Source organism: Balaenoptera physalus (assembly GCF_965194825.1).
Source record: "Balaenoptera physalus genome assembly, chromosome: 3".
In the NCBI taxonomy this organism is placed as follows: domain Eukaryota; kingdom Metazoa; phylum Chordata; class Mammalia; order Artiodactyla; family Balaenopteridae; genus Balaenoptera; species Balaenoptera physalus.
Genome location: NC_138890.1, coordinates 100,182,227 through 100,206,092, shown reverse-complemented (window position 1 = coordinate 100,206,092; position 23,866 = coordinate 100,182,227). Strand labels below are relative to the sequence as shown.

Sequence of the window (23,866 nt, the reverse complement as noted above, 5' to 3'; positions counted from 1 at the left end):
TGCCTGCCAGTGCAGGGGACACGGGTTCGAGCCCTGGTGGGGGAAGATCCCACATGCCGCAGAGCAACTAAGCCCGTGTGCCACAACTACTGAAGCCCGCGCGCCTAGAGCCTGTGCTCCTCAACAAGAGAAGCCACTGCAATGAGAAGCCCGCACACCACAACGCCCCGCCTCGTCGCAACTAGAGAAAGCCCATGCGCAGCAACGAAGACCCAACCCAGCCAAAAATAAAATAAAATAAAATAAAACAAAAAGAAATAGGTCATGGCCACATGACATGTAGGGAGGAGTCAGGGCATAAGTCACCATCTTTCTCTTCTCCCTGCATGGCAACTAGCTTTATTTCAGACAGCAGATGCTCCATCATTCTACAAAGAGCAGAGTCCTTGCCGCGTCACATGGATAGGTAGCATGAATGAAAAATAAAACTGTTGTCTTAAACCACTGAGATTTTAGAGCTGTTTGTTATTGTAATCTCATCTACCTATCCTTACTAACAAAGTGACTTTGAATAGCTACTTAACCTCTGTTAGTTTTCTTGCCTGTAAGATAGGAATGATAGTAGCACCTACCCTGGGGTTTTGTGTGAGGACTAAATGAAATTATCTAAGTAAAGCAGTTAGCATGGTGTCTGGCACATGATAAATCCCCAGTCAGTGTTGGCTGCTATTGTTACTATCATTAGCATTATCCAGAATCTTGGGGGCTAAGATATTATATATTTATTCCCAAAGTTTACCTCCTTTAAATGCAGCCTCTTTTTAAGAATTACTTTTCTTACATACCTTTCTAAAAAATATCAGTCTTCTCTATCTTAAATAGAGTTCTTAGGACTTAGGTTCATCATTATGAATGCCAATTATTGTACTGTAGTGTGATATATATATAGACTTCCCAAGGACTTAGGGTCATCATTATAAACGTCAATTATTATGCTGTAATGTGATATAGTTCAGGACACTTTGAGGTGTGTTGGGCATCTGCTGTGATGTTTTTCGGTTTTTGTGTCTTTACATGGCTCTGTCCCCTATTTGCTATTCTCAGTGTACTTTTGACAAAATTTTCTTTCTAATCCCATTGACCTCTTAATGTATGGCTTTCAATTTGCTGCAGATTTTGTGAGGAATTAATCAGTGTTGCTAGGATTATATATAACATAAAAGAAATTAGTGCCAAGTAAGTGACCACTTGGTAGGTATATGTTACTGTAATTCCTTGTAGTGGCTTACTGATACTTTTTTTAAAAGAAAAAATCCCATCTAATCCTCTGTTACTATTGGGAAAGTTTCCACTTTACTGTAGTTGGGAAGCTAAACAGAGTCTAAATTGGATAGTATTCATATTACATCAATTTTACCATCCACCAGAAGTATGAGGTCAGCATCACTAGTACACCTCCGGTGTAAACAAATGACCTTGAGTGTTTGTGGAGGTTCAGGGGCCTGCCATTATTCCCTGCCTCTCAAGCTCATCCAAGCTGAGAATTGGAACTGGAAGATAGTGCTACCATTCCTGCTACTTTCAGAAGCCAAGGTGGCAAAGACCAGTAAAGGGGAGAAAAGAGGTTGGGGAAGGAGAGCAGATTTTCCTAAGGCACTCTTATTGGATGAGTGGAAATGGAAATTTGTCATTACTCCTTCCCAGTGATACCAGCTTATTTGGGAGTATTGCAGTTACCCAGAATCCTAGGTTCTCTACTATCATTGTTAGTGTGTTGTGTATATTGGGCATTAAAGAAATAACATAGTTTCTGACCCTTATTATCTATCCAATATGTGTGATTATTGCGAATTATCAGGGCATGTGATTTATGAAAAACAATAAAAGGCAATACTTTTATACATATAGGGCATTTGTTTACTCATTGGCACCTCTTTCTCCTTTCTGTAGAACAGCCCTTGGACTTTGCTTGTTGGGGGCAAAAAATGTGACTGTGGAAGTTCTACTTTGCTTCAACCAGTCTAGACTGCTTAGATGTTAGGAATTTGAATCATGAGTGACAGAATGACTGAAACAATTGGAATAGAATTGTTGTAGCAGCAAAATCCTGAAGAGGAAAAGAAAAGTCTGTTTAGACTTCCAGAACTGCCTGATTCCTGATCCTTCCATGGTTTCTGGGGGTATATCACACCTTCCAGAAGTTCATTTTCTACTTTAGTCCATTTCTGTTGCTTATAACCAAAAAATTTCTACATGATAAAGTTTTGTGTTTTATGTTTCACAGTGATGACTAAGGCTAAACAGACATTTTGTATGTTATTTAGTTTTAAAATATATTGAACAAGAAGATATATTTTCTCAGAATAGAACTTTAATGATTTTGGGCACAGACAATTTCTAAATTGGGAGGATATCTACCATTTATTGAGCATATACTACTTGCCAAGTACCATGTTAAATGCTTTATGTATGTAATGGGTATATGTGAATAGTTACTTGTTTTTAAGTATATGTGTATAAAGATTTATTTGTCATTACAATGATTCGGCGAGTAAGATATTACTATCCTGATTTTTACATATGAAGAAGCTGAAGCCTAGACTAGTTAATTTGGCAGTCTCACAACTGGAAAGTGGTGGAGCTAGGATTTATATCAGGTCTGGTTGCCTTAACGACATGATATGTTGCCTCCCATATCAGAAATAATATGATTTTTTTTGGACTCAATTATAAGCCAGTACCTGCTCAGAAATTAGGTATATAGTCTCTCTCTTTTTAAAATGGCTCTGAAAGCAAAGAAGACTAAATGCCAATAAAAATAAGAGCAGATTTACAACACATCTCAAAAGTAAAATGGTTGTAAATAGATCAGTCCTCTAGTCTTGTATGTTACTACATTTGTTTCACATTTTTTTTCAAAAGAGAGATATTTAATTCAGTTACCCTAGATGATTCTAAGATTAGTCAGAACTTTATACTTAAAAATGCATTTAAATTTTAATTGAATTAGAATTTCATATCCTATTTTGTAGGATCTGGTATTTTTTTTCCTGTTTCTTTATAAATGATTGCAAATTTAGAGTGTTCATAATGCAATATAGAGCAGGGAAGCAAGTGAGATTGTTCAACTAAGAATCATTAGGAACTTTAGTATCATGGAATGAATGCAGAGAATTTTATCAGTATAACTGTGTACTTTCTGAAGTTCCTAAACATTTTATGATGGAAGATTAGCTGACATGACAGATTTTTTTCATACAAAAGAATAATTAAAAAAAAATTATAGCTGCCTCCCCGTATTTAGGGTTCTAGAAGCATGCCACAGGAAACCAGCTTTGTGCATAAAAAATCCGATCTTTCAGTTGTTTAAAGGTAGTATTATTTACAAGATCCCTGTTAATCAGTATTTTCCACTTTCACAATTCAGTTAGTTTTTGAAGTTTGTGCAAAATTTTCTAGGAAATGGCTTTTCGTATTAAAAGAATGACTGATTTTCAATTAACTTGATCTAATTAAATATAATTAGATCAAATACATCTATACCCAAACACTATTAAAATGAAATATTTAGATGCCAAAATGTATGTCATACTGTCAAGAATTATGGGTTTATATAACAAAAATAACTAATTTGTATTGTAAATATTTGCCAAAAAATTGAGGCAGAATTGTGAGACCTTGCCTGTAGTGCAAATACAATAATATATTTAAAACAAGGCAAACAAAGGTATAGGAAAGGCATCTAATGCAGTAGTACCTCACATATACATAGTCAAACATGGGGGAAAGCTTTGTTCTGGTTTCCTCCAGGAATCCTCCCGAGTGTTAAGCATAGTTCTTAGAACTGTAGTTCGCCAACATGAATAGTCTTGTCTGTTCATGACTCCTTCTCTTAATTCACAATATACAACCCAATAAGGAAGGAGCAGGAATGGAATAAGGTTCTGTACCAGTCAGGGTTTAATTAATTAATTGGAATTATGAGATTGTGGGGACTGACAAGCCTGAATCTGTAGGGCAGACAAGCAGGGCAGCTGGAAACACAGTCAAGAGTTGATGTTTCAGTCTTGAGGCAGAATTCTTTCTTCCACCAGAAACTTCATTTTTTGCTCTTAAGGCTTTCCAACTGATTGATGAGACCCACTCACATTATTGAGGATAATCTCCTTTACTTAAAATCAACTGATTGTAGGTATTAACCACATCTACAAAAATACTTTCACAGCAACACCTAGATTAGTGTTTGATTAGATAACTTTGTACTATAGCATAGCCGAGTTGACACACAGACCAACCATCACCTAGTCTCTATGTGGCAATAGTGATGGTGGAAGGAAGTCTCTGGAAAATTTTCAGACATAGCCCAACCTGTTCAAGGGTAGCTGGGGGAAGGAGGTAGAACAGGTATCATCTCTTGCCCTTTCTTCCCTCCAGCATCTCCCACACTACTTCCCATGTGATTGTGCAGCCATGGTGGTAAGCAGAGGGGAGGATGTGCTCTAGATAAAGTAGGAAATGATGGTTTAATCATTTGTGCGAAACATGGGTTAAAGGGTCAGTATCTAGATGATTTTATGATGGCTCTTGACAAATAGCTCTTGTGGGGTCAGGGTGAAGGGCATTATTTTTTGGTGAAAATGATGTTCTTGGTTTCACTTTGCTGATGAGAGTCTTATGTTTTAACTTTGAAATACCACTTGTGGAAGCTGTTTGGGCCTCCCCTCTCACCTTGGCCCAGTAATAAATTAATACTATCAGACTATAGCTAGGCTCAAGACTAGTGGGGGGATTTGAGGTTTCCAAATCTCTCTTGCTTTCAGAACCTCTGAAATATGTTTTCTTCTTATGGCTGCTTTACGCTAAAAACCTGTGAACTGGGACACAGAAAACAGGAACAGTAATGGAAAGTTTGGGTCCTGGATAAGCATAAAATTATTCACTATTTAAAAGTCTTGAAGGTATAATCCAAAATATGGGTCATGGAAATTTTTAAGGACATAGCAATGTTATGAGACAATCTTACAATCCTATTTTGTATAACAGGCCAGTTAAATAATAAAGGGTAGGAATAAAAAATAAGACTTAAGCAACATGCTAAGGAGAAGAAATTTTATTTCCAACTTTACCTTTAGAAACATGGATATTTGATAAAAATCTCTTGGAAATTACTTTCCTGTCTCCCCCTAATAAAACTGACCAATGAGAAAATGCAATATATAACCCACTAATGAAATAGTTACAAAATAAACACAGACTTTCCTTTATTTCAGAGTAATTTTAGCCAAGAAATGAAATAGCTAACGAAAGCCACAGAGTTATTATCACCCACTGGAGGCAAAGTATTTACTAAAACCATAATCCCTAAAGTTAACACTAACTGAAAATACTGCAGAAAGATTGTCCAGTATTTGCCCCAAGTGACTTTTTAGCAATGTATACCTCTAGAATATCATCCAAGTTTATTTTATTATTTTAAAGGAAAGGATTTCAATTTACTACTCATATTATATCAGGACCAGCACTTAACAAGTTCAGTCATTTCTTTATTTACCCATGGTTAAAAAGTAACTGAAAAACAGCTAATCCAAAGGAGGGGAAAAAAGGAAAGAAAAGCATACTTACATGATGCTTTTGTAAAGGCAAAAAGTTAAAACATTCCTGCACTTGAAAATGATTGAAACATTTTTAAAATCTTTCACTTACCAGTTGAGGCCAGGTGGGAAGCAATATGGCAGTGCTATTTGGAATTCCTGGGGATTGGACAAGGCTTCAGTAGGACTTCTTCCTTGGCTCCTCTCAACCACTAAGAAAAGTGCTTTGTTTGCTCTAAAGAGAAGTTAGAATCTCAGGAGAAACACCTGCTGTTTTATAGCAGATAAAACTACTGAGGTATGTCTCTTATAGCTAGAAGCAATAATAGACAGTTATTAGGACCTCTATTTCCATTGTATTACCCGATAAAAACAGATGAACTAAGCTCTCTACTTCTAACATATTACCTTGATTTCAAAAAAAAGATTAATGCTATTTTGTGTGGAGTAAAGACCTCAAAGCAATTTTGGCCTTGTTTTTGTATGAGTAGAAAAAAATGTAGATCTTTTTCCCTCCCCTGTTTCTAAGGCCACAGAATTAGGGTGTGCAATACACGCTTTCTCAGAACTTGATGGTACACTTTTTTGGCCAGAATAATTCCAAATGGAGGTCAGGCCTTCTGGCATGAGATATTTTTGCTAATTTATTTTTTAACACATTAACAAATTTTGCTCCTGAGTCTCACTTAGTAAAGCTTCTGATTGAGCCAATGAACCAGAGCTTGATCATTTGAGTATGAGTGTAGTCTGATGCTTTCCCATATTTCCCTCAACTGACTAATTTTAATAAAATCCTTCTCTACCCTTCAGTCACTTTGGGTAGAAAGTTCAGCTGTTTGAGACAAGCTAGCCAGTCCCCCCAGGCCACATGGACACTCAATAACTCATGAGAATGAGGTACCCCACTTGACTATGTCCATCTTGACTTGCCATTTCCATTATGCCATTGCTTAAAATAGATGAAGACTCAAATGGGAAAAAAAATATCTAGTGAAAAACTTTCACTGCTGATTCAATTCAACAGCAGTTATTTTGTGGATTGTGATGTCAGTGTCCAATTATTACAGTCCAGTTTTGCTGTCTTTTTTTTTTTTTTTAAGTACAAGGAAAGTTGTGTAAAGAGTCAGGGACCAAATATCCTACAGACGTGTATAGGAAAGCAGTAGAGGCAGGGATCTAAATTAAAGTTTGGTCTGTGTCCACTAAATATTGGGAGTAGTGAGAAAACGGAGAGAGACACTTTACCATCATTCATTGGTTTGTCTAGTTTTTCAAGTTCTCAGCAGAATCAGGATGAAAGTCATTCTATAATAAACAAATGATTTCATGGTAATGAAGTTAAAATTTGCAAAAAAGGAGTCAAGAAACTTTCCAGAAATATTTGTTTGTGTTTCCCTGGCTGTTTGGTGTCCAGGTAAAACTGAATGCTGAGGATAAATCCTGAACTACCTAAAGAAATGTGATCATATTAGAAAATGTATTTCCTAGTTCCCATGTCAGTCAGTGTTCAAAATATTTGATTTGGGGAAAATATACCTATTGCTAAAATTGGCCATGCTCTGTGGCCAAACTTCAGGTTTTGCTAAGCAAGTGAAAATATTCCTAAGAGTGTTGTAATGCACTTTGCCCACCACACAGCCAGTCTTTTTAATACAGTATTTTTCACAGCTTTGGGGAGAGTTCACTGGAGCACAGGTGCTCAGGGGTAAACACATGATGTGAAATCATGTCGGGAGGCCAATTGGAGTTTACACTTTTTTCCAACATAAAAAAACAAGGAGATTTGAATTAGTTAGGTGTGGGAAAGCTTACCCAAAAAGATATTATTAAGCTGAGATCTAAAAGACAAATAGATTTTTTTTTAGCCACATGATTGACTAACGTCTAAAGGCAAGAAAGAAAACAGAATGTAAGATGCAGCTAAATGGCTCCCAATTAATTAAGTCTTCAGTGTCTTCTACATGTACAACATGGGCTAAGCTCTAGGGATGTAATGGTGTGCCAAAACACACTCAGACACAGTCCTTGTGTCAGTTCCTCTCTATGGAGCGAGACAAACGCTAACCAAATTACAGAAATAAATATAAAATCCTCTCTCTGTTACATAGAACAAGATGCTAGGGAAACGTATCCAAAGGGGATTTGAACTAATTGGGGCTGCCAAGGAAGGCTTTTTTGTGGAAGTTAACAATTGAGCTGCGATCTAAATGAGTCAAATATCTGAGGAGAGGAGAGCACAGTGTTTCAGGTGAGGGAACATCATGTACAAAAGTGTGATGGCCCATCCTCACTAGAGGGACTTCTGCTCTTCTCACAAAGAATGTTGTACAACTTGTGAGAGTCTGAAGAACTTTTTCAGTTCAAATTCTAAATAAATCATGGAGTGGCTGAAAGAGTAAATTAATTAGTCAGGGCCTTAAATTAGGCTGGGAGTAGGGGCTGTGATTTTGATGTGCACTGAGGCAGTGGACTAAGAAAGGAGGAGAGGAAATATAGAAAGATGAGCTCAGTACCATACTTAGATCTGGGAAAAAGAGGCTCTGGTCCCTGTGCTTCAGAGGACCCTCAAATCACAAATGTGTACAACACATAAACAATAAATTATTAAGTGCCAGTAGGCACTTCTGGCACTAAACATTCATGCTTGTGCCTAACACTCATTAGGAGTTGTATCCAAATGCTATGTAGTATTATGGGTTATGCTACCATCACCATAACAAAAGGAGAAAGCTTCAACCATCCAGGGAGGATTTGAACAGCAGAACACTTAAATAAGAGAAAAGATAAATTAATTAACTTGTCAAATCCTTCTCATAGCATGAATACAATGGGCGCTTGCATTATGAAGTTTCATTTCCCACTAGTGCTGAGTATCCATTTTCTTGCTTTTCTCCACATAAAGCAATTCATGGTTCTGGACTTACTCCAGATATTCTTAGTATTTGCAATTATTGCATATGATGGCTGAGGAATATTTTGCAATATTAAACAATCATATTGCTCTTAAATTTGTAAGCATCTATGTCTAGATGTAATATACTTAAAGTGTGATACCTGTTCTTAACATTGACAACTAGATGGACGTTGAATGCTAGAAATGCAAATAGTTTTATTTTTATAAAAATGTTTAAGATTAATTAAATTTTCAAATATTAAAATAAAAATTCCAGCATTATTTAATTTCACTTTATAATTTGATATTCATTATAGATTATATTTTACCTTCTAATTTTAATAATTTTGTATATTTTAGAAGAAAAATAGCTGTTAACACATGAAAAGTTTTCATTTTATTGCATTTTAAATTTACTTTACATTTTTGATGAAAATATATCCAAATTTTATACCCTTTACACGATAACATTTTCCTTTTAAATCTTTTAGATCATTGAGAATGAGGACAGGTGAAGAATAGGGAATTGTGATAGAAATAAAGGATTCAAGAATAGAGATTAAAAAAGAAAAAATGGTGGAAAGAAAAAAGAAATAGAAAATTTTCAAAGAAGAGTTCTACTTAATTAAAATAAAAATATAGAAACAATGGAAGTGAGCAGACTTCTGTTGAGCATGACCCTTATAGAATTTGCAAACAAGAGATTACAAGTTCTTATTTAATTAGGATTTAACTACTGATCAAAACAATGCAAATTAACAAGAACATTATTCTCATCAAATCTACAACGTAAGTGGGTCAGATAAAAACATTCTTGCAACTTTATATTCTGTATTAATTGAAGATTTAGTTACTAATTAAAACAATGAGAATGAAAAAGAATCAATTTTATATCACTTTCATAACCCAGAAACAACAAAAGTAACTCTAGCCTACCCTTTAGAAGATAGAGAAACAAATGATCTTGAAATCAGCAAATACAGGAAGAAATCCTCCAGAGCATTTGACTGGATGATGTTCTTGGAAATGGTGACGCCATGTCGTTCTGACAGTTTGAGAATGTTGCTAGTAAAACACATTCAGTTTCAAATTAATGATTACGATTTTCTATTGCATGAACATGTCAGAATTTTTATATTTCATTTTATTTCAAACTTCTTTCAAAAAGAAAGAAGTTGTAGAAACTGGCTTTTCTAGTCTCTATTTAGAAACTATTTTGTTATCACTGTTAACATATTTCGCAACCAATCTTTATGATAGACTTCAGCCAATGAATGTATTTGTGATAATAAACTTAAATTCTCAATTAAAATACCATGAAATGACCTTTGCACACAGAAAAGTACAGATGTAATTACTAGAACTGAAAAAGTAATCAAACAACCAGCAAACAACCAATAATATTCCACAAATAAAAGTAAATGTCAAACTAGTACATGAGCATAATCTTCTTTAAAGAATAGTGTGTCTAATATTCAGCCAAGCTTAATGATGCCTTTCATGGTAGAACAGCAAAATATTTATAGAACGTAATGGCAAGTGTCTAGGATTTGTAGAAATGATTTTGAAATTTGATGAAAGAATGACCAAAAACTTAAGATGGGTAAAAAGTAATGAAGCAAATGATAATTCTCTAGTAAGGGGAATTAAAAATGAAATTATTAATTTAAGAGATAATAAAGTGAGATAAAAAGTCATCTCCCAAATTTTAAAAAGGAAAAATTATTCAGTTCAACTTGGTTGTACCAGGATCCAAAGTATTACTACATAAATAACCTTTATTTACATATATGTTGAGTGACCAGGAGAAGAAAGCAAGGAAGTTTAAACTAATGAATATTTCATTGGTTTCAAACCTGTTGTAAAAAGTACGGCTTTTTACTTGTGGGAAGAATTGAAAAAACAACTTCAATTTTAGGCTCTAATTTAAAAGATTGTTGAGAGCAAAACTATGATACTGATAGTAACATGGTTGATAAGAACAAAAGTGATTTTGGTGAAAACTCCAGAAGTATTCTTTATGCCATTTACAGTACATGGTTTGAATTTGTTACTAAGAGACATGGTCTCAATACTGTTGATATTGTTGACATTCTTTGGAACAGTTTAAACATTATATACAATATTTTCAGAGTCTGTCCAAAGGTGGAACATCTTGAGAAAAACAGAATTTGACCTAATAGGTACTCATGGATAAACACTGGGAGTGCTGATCAAATGCTGCTAAAGCAGTTAGATTTAAACAAGATTCAAAATGTACTAGGACAGTCAAGTGAAATAACTGAAAACTTCTCAAATAGTGAATTGTGATTTTTGGCAGAAAATGAAATTAATTTTGAGTAGGTCTAGCCACTATTTATTTGCTATTTTAATAATATTAGCAAAAGTTTAAGGAAAAAAAAAATCTAAATTTGGCTACTTACTTTTAAAAGGATTGAAAAACTTAAAATTTAAAGAAGTGGTTTTTATAAATAGAAAGAAACTACATGTGCAATATGCAGCAAAAGTGACAATCCAAAAAAAATTATAAAATTAAAATGAAGAAATAAAAATGTTCACATGACTCCGAAGAAGATTCACATACCAAAAAAAAAAAAAAAAAAAAAAAAAAAAAAGCCCCAAACTAACTTCAATAAAGGCTATTTTCTGACCATTAGAGACCAAAGAAAGATTTGAACAAATTGAAGAACAATGCTATTTTTAATTTTTTATAATATTCCAGAATTGAAAACTATGAAAGCAGAAGAATTAAGAATTATTATATGAATCCACATATTGTCTTAAGAGATCCTGAAAAATCACAATGTGATAGCAACCTATATGATGAAATTAAAATACTTTGTAATTTTTTTTGAGATGATAATTTATCATATGCAAACCCATTACAGTGTTTGAGCATGATATGTGAAATGAATGGTCACTTCTGAACTGAACGTTGCTTTAAAAATTTTACTGACAATTCCATTTGCCACTATCTCAGCAGAGCTAAGTTTTTTCCAAAGGGAATTAATAAAAACTATGTAATAATTTCAACCCACGAAAGTCATTTATTTCGCATTTCCTGTCAGAACTCAAATTATGTGAGAATCTTTTTTTTTTTTTTTTGGTTTTGCCACAACTTGCAGGATCTTAGTTCCCCAACCAGGGATTGAACCGGCGCCCTTGGCAGTGAAAGCACGAAGTCCTAACCACTGGACTGCCAGGGAATTCCCTGAAAATCTTGATTTAACAACACAATTAATAATTTTTGTGAGCCAAAGGCAAGAAAAATGTATTTTATAGAATAAATATATAATATTTTATTAATTATAGATGTCTTTATTACTCATCCAAATATCACTTAGACAGGTACAATAATTACATTTAGTAGTGCTTGTTATTTTGCTGATTTTCAGTCATATAAAACCCATAGCTTTGCACATACTTAAAAATTTTTTGTTGTTATAAGATAGTCAAGATGGGAAGATAAGACATATTTTAGCTAACAAGTTTGTTATCCTGATCCGTAACTTTTAAATATGGCCCTCCATTTGTGTTCTTGCTCCATTCCTACAGATGTTAGAGATAGACCTGGGTAAACTGCTTCTCTCATATGCCTGAGATTTACTGGATAGAGGGCAATGGACCTGCCTGTTAGACAGTAACCTGGAGGCCCATGCTGGGTCAGCCTCATTTAGGTTAATGATTGGTAGGATGGGATTGTGGACAGTTTGGATTTAGGTCATAGGTATATACAACAAGCAACGGTATTTGCAATCCCTTGAAAGATTTAGAGCAGGATGGAAAGAGCTTAAGAATACCAGATGCCTGGGGATGAGGGTAAGGGGGAAGAGGTTACTTTTAAGTGGTTCTCTTCACCACCTCTTTTCCCCTTCATCCTCCACCCCCATTCTGTGCCTTGCCATACAAAAGACAAGTGCCCAAGAGCTAGATAATATTACCCGGATTTAGCCCTACTGTTTACAGAAACCACTTTTGTACTTATCTAGCCTGTCCAAGTTCTCTCATTTAGAAATTGTGAGTTAGAGTATTAACCTATTATACCATATTGCTTTGATGGGTAGTAGATAAAAATAATTACAAAATATACTTGGCAAAAATAAAGCACAAATAAATGTATCATGGTAATATTTGGTATCCCCATAATACAGTGAAAATTTATCATGTCATTATGACCTATTTGCTATATTTCACTTAGGTATTAATTCCTTTCTTGGAAACATTTTTATATGGATGATGAAGAAATTATCACAGATTTAAATGAACTTTCTTTAGACCTAATTATAGGTTTCTTTTCCCAGAGCATGACCAAAAAAATAAAGAAAGAAAGAAACAGAAAAAAAAAAACCACCTTGGACAGAGGAAAATTCAGTTCCATTTATTTTCTCTCTTCAGGTCTTCTGATGGTAATTAACAGATGGTCCTTGTTTTCTAGTTGATAAACCAATGAGCAAACATGTACTACATCTTTAGCCTGCAGACATAGTTTGTCATCAGAAGCTGTATGTCAGAGTCTGGCACAGCACTGAGCTGGATTTACAAAACCACTTCTCCCACCCACTTGGTAGGTTATTTTATTTTTCAGTCATACTGGTTCAAACATCAAATTCATGCAGATATTTACCCTCACTATTTAGTTGAAGTGACCTTGCCCTGCTGTTTTTGTTCTATTTTCAGTACCAGTCCTTGATAAAGCAAAATAAAAGGTTAACAGTGTTTGGAAAGTGTAACAAAAATCTTTTAAAAATATTTCATTTATTTATTTATTTAGAGACAAAAATCTTGCTTTTTTTTCTTCCCTCAAGTGACTATGGAATATATCAATGTAACAGGCAAATATCTACTGTGTTTTGTTTTTCAATCTATGTAATAGAAACCTGTACTAGTTATATATTGATGTATAACAGGTTACTACAACAGTTGGTGGCTTAAAACAATAAACATGTTATTATTTTACAGTTTCTGTGAGTCAGGAATCTGGGAGCAGATTAGCTGGGGGGCTCTGACTCACGGTGTCTCATGAAGCTGCAATTAAGAGATCAGCTGGGACTGCAGTCATCTGAAGGCTTGACTGGTACTGAAGGAACTGATTCCAAGATGGCTCATTCCCATGACTGTTGGCAGTTCCTCACCATGAGGGCCTCTCCATGAGACTGCTCAAGTATCCTCACCTCATGGGAGCTAGATTCTCCCAGAGTGAGTGACCTAACATTTGAAGTCACATATCATTGTGTCTGCTGTATTTTATTGGTCATACAGACCAATCCTGATAGAATGTGGGAGGAGGAATACCAGAGCATGAATACCAAAAGGCAGGGTCCCTGGGGGCCACTGGGAGCCAGCTTGGAGACTGGCGACCACAAAGAGAATTGTGTTATGAGTACCAGCAACTAGGGTTGAAGCCAAAATATATCCAGGAGAGGTTGTGTCATTTGAGTTTTTCTTGAACATTCCTTAATCTTTGAGATATGTATTGGTTACCGTTTGAGGCAATGCTAAAAAAGTTTTGGACATGGGAGCCAGAGATGTCAGTTCAAATTCTAGTTCTTGACTCTACCTTTGGAAGAGGTTTGATCTAAAACCAACTGTCTTAGTTTGTTTTTCTTTAAAATGAAGGAAGTAATACACATCTGTCTATGCTTAGTAGAGTGTATGCAAGATAAAAGCCTTAGTTTTAAGCATAGCACCAGGCATACAAGAGCTAAACAAATACCACTTTCCTTTCTCCTTCCCCTCAAGATACTCTAAAGCAAAATTTCCCAAGCACTGTACTATGAAATACCACTTTTCATCTTGCCATCCTTCTAAAACCCCTGCATCTGTTGCTTCTGGCTGACAGTGGCCTTCAGTGTGCCAAACAAGTATTAACTTTTTATGTTATCACAGTGAAAAACTGTGAGAAGCTCTTCTCTAAAAGAAGATTTCTTTAAAATAGCCATTAGAAAAGACATCTAATAAGGTACTCAGGATCTAATTATAATGACTAGTCCCTAAGAGAACTGTTTCAACACAGGCATGAGTACGTATTTAGCATCTTAAAATATTCTTCCCTAAAAGCAAAGATTCAGAACCTTGATAAGAATATCCAAGGGATAGGGCTGGGAATCCGAAGTTTTAACAAGACTCCTAAAATTCTTGAGTCTGGGAAACACTACATCTGGTGAATTCACCTCTGGAAAGTGTGTTGTGGGGAGTTGGCATAGAGGGGTTGGGCACTTAGAGAAAAGGGAGGGAAGTGTTGAGATTTTATCACTTAGGAATTCTGACATTATCACGCATTTCCAGGTCTGTGTGTGTGTGTGTGTGTGTGTGTGTGTGTAAGGTGGGAAGTGGGGCAGCTAACCATCTGTGGATGTCGTATTTGTAATTCATTCATTGTAACTCACATGTAGGAGGATGAGCTTCCTATGTTTAAGAAATCTTACTATGTAGTGGCCTTTCCACTCCTGCTCAGCTACTCTGATGTGACGAATTGGGCAAAACAAGTCTCTTCTCCCACTCTGCCTTTGGTAGTATTACTCTAGCTATAAATCAAATGCCTACCATGGCTGGGCATGAAAGCAGTGAATGAAATTGACTAGTTTAGGGTGATAGAGAAAAAGATCTCCGAGTCTAAATTCAGTGAAAAAAGGATGATAAAAACATCATGTATAATATTCTACCTTTGTGTAAAAAAGGAGAAATTAAGATTATCTATGCATATTTTCTTACCATTGCCCTAAAGAAACTCTAGAATACATAAGAAACTAATAAAAGAGAGATTACTTTGAGAGAAGTTGGGGGCAGATGGGTAGATAAGACACAAGGTGGGAGTGAGACTTTAACTATATACCAGGGGTCCCCAACCCTGGGCCATGGACTGGTACCAGTCTGTGGCCTGTTAGGAACCTGGCCGCACAGCAGGAGGTGAGTGGTGGGCGAGTGAGCAAAGCTTCATCTGTATTTACAGCCGCTCCCCATCGCTCACATTACTGCCTGAGCTCCGCCTCCTGTCAGATCAGCAGCGGCATTAGATTCTCATAGGAGCACGAACCCTACTGTGAACTGCGCCCGCGAGGGATCTAGGTTGCGTGCTCCTTATGAGAATATAATGCCTGATGATCTGAGGTGGAGCTGAGGTGGTGATACTATTGCTGGGGAGTGGCTGCAAATGTAGATTATCATTAGCAGAGAGGTTTGACTGCACAGAGTCCATAATAAATCAGTTGCTTGCAGACTCATAACAAAACCATATCAGTGAGTGGCAAGTGCACTCACTGATAAGCTGCATCTTATGGAGTAGACTGGACATAAGCAACACACTTCAGGTGTCACTGTCTCCCATCACCCCCAGATGACACCATCTAGTTGCAGGAAAACAAGCTCAGGGCTCCCACTGATTCTGCATTATGGCGAGTTGTATAATTATTTCATTATAGATTACAATGTAGTAATAATAGAAATAAAGTGCACAATAAATGTAATGCGCTTGAATCATCCCGAACCATCCGCCTTCCCCCACTCCAGGTTCGTGGAAAAAGTGTCTTCCACGAAACTGGTCCCTGATGTCAGAAAGGTTGGGGACCGCTGCTATATACCATTTTTAACCAAATGAATTTATTACCTTTTTAACAAAATAAAAATATAGCAATATGCAGACAAACCAGACAAGAATGTGGCCTGAATTTGGCCCATGAACTGCCATTTGAGACATCTCTGTTAAATAAATCCCTAAACTTCAGTTATTGAAGTCTGAACCTTTGATTTATTCATTCAGTTCACATTTATTAAATGCCTCCTAAGGCCCAGGCTTCATGTTCAGGGCTCTGTCTCTGGTCTCAGGGAAACTTCTTTCTCTAGACTCCAGTGGCCCTTCTTGGTGAATATTTTTTTTTTTTTTTTTTAAAGATTTATTTATTGATTGATTGATTGATTGCTATGTTGGGTCTTCGTTTCTGTGCTAGGGCTTTCTGTAGTTGCGGCAAGCGGGGGCCACTCTTCATCGCGGTGCGCGGGCCTCTCACGATTGTGGCCTCTCTTGTTGCGGAGCACAGGCTCCAGACGCGCAGGCTCAGTAGTTGTGGCTCACGGGCCTAGTTGGTCCGCGGCATGTGGGATCTTCCCAGACCAGGGCGCGAACCCGTGTCCCCTGCATTAGCAGGCAGATTCTTAACCACTGTGCCACCAGGGAAGCCCCGGTGAATATTTATTTATTTATTTAAATTTATTTATTTATTTATTTTTGGCTGCATTGGGTCTTTGTTGCTGTGTGCAGGCTTTCTCTAGTTGTATCGAGTGGGGGCTACTGTTCATTGCTGTGCACATACTTCTCATTGCGGTGGCTTCTCTTGTTGCAGAGCACGGGCTCTAGGCATACGGGCTTCAGTAGTTGTGGCATGTGGGCTCAGTAGTTGTGGCTCACAGACTCAGTAGTTGTGGCTCGTGGGCTCTAGAGCACAGGCTCAGTAGTTGTGGCACACAGGTCCAGTTCCTCCATGGCATGTGGGATCTTCCCAGACCAGGGATCGAACCCATGTCCCCTGCACTGGCAGGCGGATTCTTAACCACTGCACCACCAGGGAAGTCTCCCTTCTTGGTGAATATTTAAAAAGAAATATATTTTTATTGTTTTGGCAACTTAAACTAATTAATATGTGTTTACAAGTTGAATCTCCTGTGCATAGGTAAGACTTTTTTGCAGATTAGCAATATGTATTTGTAGACACACAGTTAATATTTAAGACCAGAAATATTTTGATCTTAACTACTTTGAAATAAACTCTTCTTAGCCTTGTTTATTCTATTAATTTGTTAGGCAAATACTTTGTTCATTATCTCAAGATAAACTTAAAGCCAAGCCAAGTCAAATTATTTCAAATTTAGATACAAGGAATACGTAGTAATGAAACTTATTATATTTGCAAATAAACTGGGAGCAAACTGTTCTCAATGAGAGACAGAAAACATGAATAAAGAGAGAAGGGGAACCAGGAATAAAATAGAAATCCAATCTATCTTCCCTTGAAGAAAAAAAAAAAAAAAAAGATGTGACAGCCTCCTTGTATCTGGTAATCTAATCTCGACACTTGTCTCTTCTGGAAGTGTAATTTTGGCTTCTTTCCTCACTGTGTACCTATCTCCTCCACCACCCCCCAACCTTAACTCCTGGAAATGTATAGTTCGTGTAGAAAAGCAACATGTTCTGCCCTCTGGTAGAATGCCCCTGTAAAGGTGCCAGTAGAAGTTAGATTGTCTCAAATGTAGAAATATATTTCCCACAATGACACTGGGAAACCTTTCAGGTTTCTGGATTCTTAAAGATTCTGCCACCTTAAAATTCTATTCCAAAATTTACTTTGCTGTGACTAATTGTTAGGCAGGCAACAGAGTTATTCAAGACTAATATTACTGGTTTTGAACTGAGATTAATATTTTGAGAAAGCCTAACTATCTCTATGGAACAATGTTTCTGATCAAAATGTTACCTCAAGAGCCCCAGAAGGTAAATAACTTTATTTGAGAAGAAAAAGATTCATTAACTTTTTTGTCACATATGTCTGGTTAAATGATTTCTTCTGGGTGATAAAACAAGAAAATCATCACCATATGCTGCTTAATAAAACTTGTTCTAATTTGAGAGTTAATACCACAGCTGATAGATTTTTGCATCTGTTTAAGTTATCTTTTACTACATAAGTTATCTTTTACTACAGTCACCAAATTTAGTGACTTAAAATAGCAATTCATTGATATTGCAGACGGTTCTGTAGGTTGACTGGGCTCTGCTGAGCTTGGAATACTTGCTTGGAGCCTCTCATGTGGTTGCAGTCGGATGGTGGCTGAGCTAGAGTAATCTGAAGCCTTGAGTGGTTTGGACATCTAAGATGGCTTCTTTTTTTTTTTTTTTTTAAAGGTAAGCAGTCCATTTCTAATTACTTTTCTTTCTTTTTTTTCTTTTTAATTTATTTTATTTATTTATTTATTTTTAGGTGTGTTGGGTCTTCGTCTCTGTGCGAGGGCTCTCTCTAGTTGCGGCAAGCGGGGGCCACTCTTCATCGCGGTGCGCGGGCCTCTCACTATCACGGCGTCTCTTGTTGCGGAGCACAGGCTCCAGATGCGCAGGCTCAGTAATTGTGGCTCACGGGCCCAGCTGCTCCGCGGCACGTGGGATCCTCCCAGACCAGGGCTCGAACCTGTGTCCCCTGCATTGGCAGGCAGACTCTCAACCACTGCACCACCAGGGAAGCCCTAAGATGGCTTCTTGACTCACATATTTGGCTCCTGGGCTAGTATGGCTGGAAGAGCTAGAAAGTGGTCTCTCTCTCTTTCTATTAACACATGACCTCTTCACATGGCTAGCTTGGGATTCCTCATGGTAGTACAATCTCAGGGTAGTTAGAATTTTTACATGGTGGCTGTTTCTCCTAGAGTAAAGGTTCAAGGGACTCTTGCAGAAGCTTCAAGGCTTTTGATAACCCAGCTTTGGAAGTATCACTTTTGTTTCATTCAGTTAGTAGAAAGCTAGTCATACACAGGTGCCAACCTATGTAACTCCCGACAGCCAAAGCAGGAACAATTTGAGCAATAAAATAAATACATAATATTGGATTATCAACCAAAGTACAATATAAGATAGGGATCCATTGGGTCCATACTGATATAAATGAATGATTAAATAAATAAATAAGTAAATGTGGGAGAAAAGACAAATCTCCCTTGAAGCAGCACTCCAAATAATTTATGTATGTAGATATTCCACCCTCAAGAAGCAGAAGCATGAATCCCTACTCCTTGTGGGGGCTGCCCCTATTGACTTCCTTCCAAACAGCACAGACTAGAACAGGGGAAAGAAAGAGCATCTCAGCCGTATGATCAAGGTCAGTATCAACAGTGATAAATCATGTTGACAATATGTATCCTTGATATGTTGTGATAAAAATGGCACTTTACTCCTGTGATCTTCCTTCCAAAAACCCATAACCCCAGTCTAATTATGAGAAAAACATCGGACAAGTTCCAATAGAAGGACATCCTACAAAATACTTGATCTGTATTCCTCAAAACTGTTAAGGTCGTCAAAAACAAATTCTGAAAAACTGTCACAACCAAGAGGAAACAAAGGAGACAATGACAAGTAAATGTAATGTGGTATATTGGATGCAGTCCTGGAACAGAAAATGACATTAGGCGGAAACTTAGGAAATCTGAATAAATTACTGCGGACTTTAGTTAATAATACTGTATTAATAAGTTTTCATTAATTGTAACAAATATACCATGAAAATATAAGATGTTAATAATAGGAGAAATTCAGTGAGGGGCGATGTGAGAACTGTGTGTACTATGACCTTATTTTTTCTATAGATCTAAAACTTTTCTTAAAAATAAGCGTCTATTAAAAAAAAAAAATCTAGTCAAAGGGCCCAGATTTGAAGGGAGGGGACTACAAAAGGTGTGAAAAACAGGAGGTGTGGTTCATTGGAGGACCATCTGCAATAGCATTCATTTCACTGATTTTCTTCTGAGGACCCACCTCTCTGCCCCTATTCCCAGTTCATATGGCTGAAGCCTCACCCTTTGGTCCTAGAGGTAGAGCCAGGACTCTGGCCTAAGGCAATCGGTGAGTTTCCCTGTCCTCACCAGAATCTCCTTACTTGTAACCAAAAGTAAGGGAATTGCACCTTTGCCACAGGATAGTTTCAGTGGGCAGTGACTTAAGCCAGGGCAGTCAGAGTAATACTAGGACTGTTAGAAAAGTCCCTCTGGCTTTGAACTTGAATATATGTGAGGTGGGAGCTGCTGCCTCTTATCTTGCCATCAGAAGGGGAGTACTTGGAGGTGACAGGAACCACCAACTAGAGTCTGAGAAAGAAGCCAACAGAATGGGGGTAGCTGATAGGGATAGAACGAAAAGATGGAAAAAATGAGCTGTGGGACATTTTGGAGCCCAGAATCCATCCCTACTTAGAGGAGCTCTGCCTCTGGAGATTTCCCAGTCACATAAGTCAATAGTCTCTTTTTAAGTCAATGGTCTCTTTTTGGCTTAAGTCGGTTTGATTTGGGACTTTTTTGGTCCATTACAATAGAAAAAGTTCCTAAGTGATACAATGAAACAATAATTGTCCTCCAGTTTATGTCTATGTTAAATATGATCAGAATATTATTTGAGTCCTACTTTTCTTTGAGGCTGCTCTGTTTATACTCAAATAATTCATTATTTATCTAAAGATAAATCTGGCAAAGAGTAAATTGGTAAATATGTTTAAAACATTCAGAACAATTGCATAGCACACAGGACGTGCCCAATAAATGTTAGATATTATAATTATTGTTTTAGCTTACTTTAAAGGGCTAAAACTTTGTTATGGCACCTCTCATCTGGTGTTAAATATGCATGTAGTTATCACAGTAAAAAATTAGATGAATCATATAGCAAAGTGGCTAAAAGCATGTGTTTTATAATCTCATGGGGCTGAGTTCAAATTCCAGCCCTGCTCCTTACTTACTGCAAAGCCTCTCTGTGTGTCATTTCATTCTTCTAAAACTTAGAATAAAAATACCTCATAGAAGTAAAATTAAATCATGCTTACAAAGGCCCAGTTTCAGTGCCTAACACTGAATATGTCTTCCAGCGAGTGTAATTATATTATTTTATACTGTGTGAAGATAAAATGCTGAAATTTTAATTAGCCTATAACAGACTTAAATAAATCAAGAATCCATGTAAGTGACATTGTATATTATATCAATGTATGTATCACCTGCACAAAAATTAAAATTAATAAAACAAAGTTCCTCTAAAATTTATGAAATATGTTTATTTTAGAAGACATGACTATTAATATTTTGAAAATTTTGGGCTAACATGCTTTTTCTAAGATACAAGATTAAAACACTAATTCAAATGTGTTTTGGTATCTTTTAGTTAGCAGATCATATTTGTTCAAAGTCAACTATGTTCTAAAATTATAAATGAAAAAGTTGCACATGATGAACAATAAGTTGAAAGAGATACTGTTTGCTAGGTGATCAGTGTCATAAAATTAAACTCATAGTCAATAAAGGGTATCAAACTGAAATTATATAAAACAAAGTAAAGGGGCTGAGATATAGTGTTATATGAATCTACTTTAAATACAAAATAGCTTTTAAAGAACAAGCCAATGCTAATATTTTAATTGTTGTAATGGGACCATTTTGGTTGCAAGTAAGAAAATCCAATTAAAATAATTTTCTCATCTAACAAGTCTGGAAGTAGCATGGCTCCTGCCTTAGTGCTATAATGATTGACTCAGTTTTTTTCATCTTTCATCCAGCTCCCTCCCTGGTCACAAGATGGCTGTAGCAGTTCCAGCTATCACAATCTCACACCAATGTCCAGGTAAGAAAAGAGAACATCTTCCTTGTGTTTCTGTAGAAAAACTAAGTAAGAAACCTTTGCAGAAGAAGCATGTTTCCCACTGTTCCATCCTGCACAGACTTCTCTTCAAGTCTCTTTGGCCAGAAGAGGGTCACAACCGAAATAAAAGTACCGGATTTGTTTGGATGACCTAAGAGTCACCTCTGAGGGCTGGGGCTGGAGCACTTGTCTATGTAGATGAGCACAGTTCATTGTCAGGATGGAAGAAGAGGGAATGGTTGCTGGGCAGGCAAACAAAAGCCTGCTACACTGACAAGCACCATTCCAAATAATCAGAAAAAGAATTCAATTGATGGAAGCATAATACTAAATATTATGCAGTAGTTAGAGGGAATAAGTGTACAGCAACATATATAGACCTTAAAAGTGTAGTATTCAGTGAAAAAAGTGGGAAAGAGAACAAAATCTATTGTATAATATTTATGTTACTTAAAAATACATGAACACTGGAACTTTCACCTCGTGCTATAAGGAGTGTAAGCTGGTACAACCATTTGGGAAAACTTGAGCAGGATCTACTAAAGCTAAACAAAAGCATGCCTTATTTCCCAGTAAACTCATCTTCTAGGTATATACACATGAATGCCAATGTGCGCCAGACGTTTCTGAGAATATTCATAGCAACACCATTCATTAACAGTCCCAAACTGGAAACCAGCCACCCAAGTGTCCATCAGCTAGAGAATGGGTAAATAAATGATGGTATAGTTCCATGTTGGAAGACTATAATGGAATACAGTATTCACTGGAATACTATACAGTCATGAGAATGAATAAATGACTGTTCCATGCTACAACTAATGAAAGAAGTCTGTTACAATAGAGTACCAACTATATGATTCTATTTACATAAATTTTAAAAATGGGCAAAATTAATCTATAATGATAGGAGTCAAGATAGTGGTTTCCTTTTGGGGGAGGTTAGAGTTATTGGGATGGGCTTCTGGTGAGCTGGTAATGTTTTATTTCTTAACAGGTGTGGTAGTTTCATGGGTTTATTTGTGAAAATTCACTGAGCTGTGTATGTACCATGTTCATTTTTCTATATGCATGTTATACCTAAAATTTTTTCTTTAAAAAACCATGCACATGCAAAATAGCATTTATTTAATGAGTAAAAGGGAATACAAAGAAAACTGAGTCCCTGCCTTCATGGAGCTTAATTCTAATAATAAAAATAAATGTAAAATAGTAATAGCAGGTAATACTTAAATAGTGTAGATAGTGTGCCAGATCAAATTGTAACCATATGAAGTAAATACTATCATCATCCCCATTTTAGAGCAGAGGAAATTGAGGCATAGGGCTGCCTGCTGTGTACTCTACCACATAATAAGTGGTAGAGTGAGAATGCAAGCCTAGTAACTCTATCTCTAGGGTCTGCCTTTTAACCAGGCTGCCCTATTGCCTCTCATGCTAGTGAAGGAGAAAGACAAAAAGCATAGATAGGTACAAAAAGTATCTCAGGTGGCAATAACTATAACAGAGTAAAACCAAGATACAGAGGCAGAAAGTGATAAGGGGGATTACTCTTTAAAATAGGACAATTAGGGAAAGTTCTCTCCCTCCGCCTTTTTAAAAACAAAATGACATTTGGACAAACACATGAAGGAAGTGAGTGAGCCATGTGGATTGAGCAATAAGTGTGTCAGGCAGAAGAAACAGCAAGGACAAAGGCCCTGAGGTGGGCATAGTAAGTTCAAGAAATAGCTAGGAGGCCAGAGTGGCTAAAGTAGAATGAGATGTGGGAGAATGGGAGGAGACAAAGTCAGAGTTAGTGGGCACCAGATCATGGATGGCCTTGTAGGCCAGTGTTTGTACTTTATAAAGATACATATATATATCCAATGACTTAGATAGTAAACATGTTAGAGTGCGTGCTTCCCATAGGGAGAGGAATGGTTGAGGGAATCATGACTAAAAGAAATAAATACAAGGGAGGGACATAGCACCAACCTATCAGGCCAGAGTGTCATGAGTATTATTAAGTCAGTTCTACACCTGAGTTGTGGGGCAGAGGTGGGAACAGCTCTGGTATAGCCT

General features: G+C 36.7%; 1 protein-coding gene across 5 annotated transcripts in view; it reads left to right on the top strand.

Annotated features, from left to right (window-relative positions):
• The window catches only part of LOC309658986 (uncharacterized protein), a gene marked incomplete at its 3' end in the record, with an annotated part of 321,204 nt that overhangs the window by 58,504 nt on the left and 238,834 nt on the right, over positions 1–23,866 (top strand). For all 5 annotated transcript variants that reach the window (XM_082458302.1, XM_082458303.1, XM_082458305.1 and 2 more), the window contains exon 3: positions 21,720–21,784. In XM_082458302.1, coding sequence (XP_082314428.1) covers positions 21,720–21,784 — 65 coding nt within the window. The remainder of the gene's footprint in view (positions 1–21,719; positions 21,785–23,866) is intronic.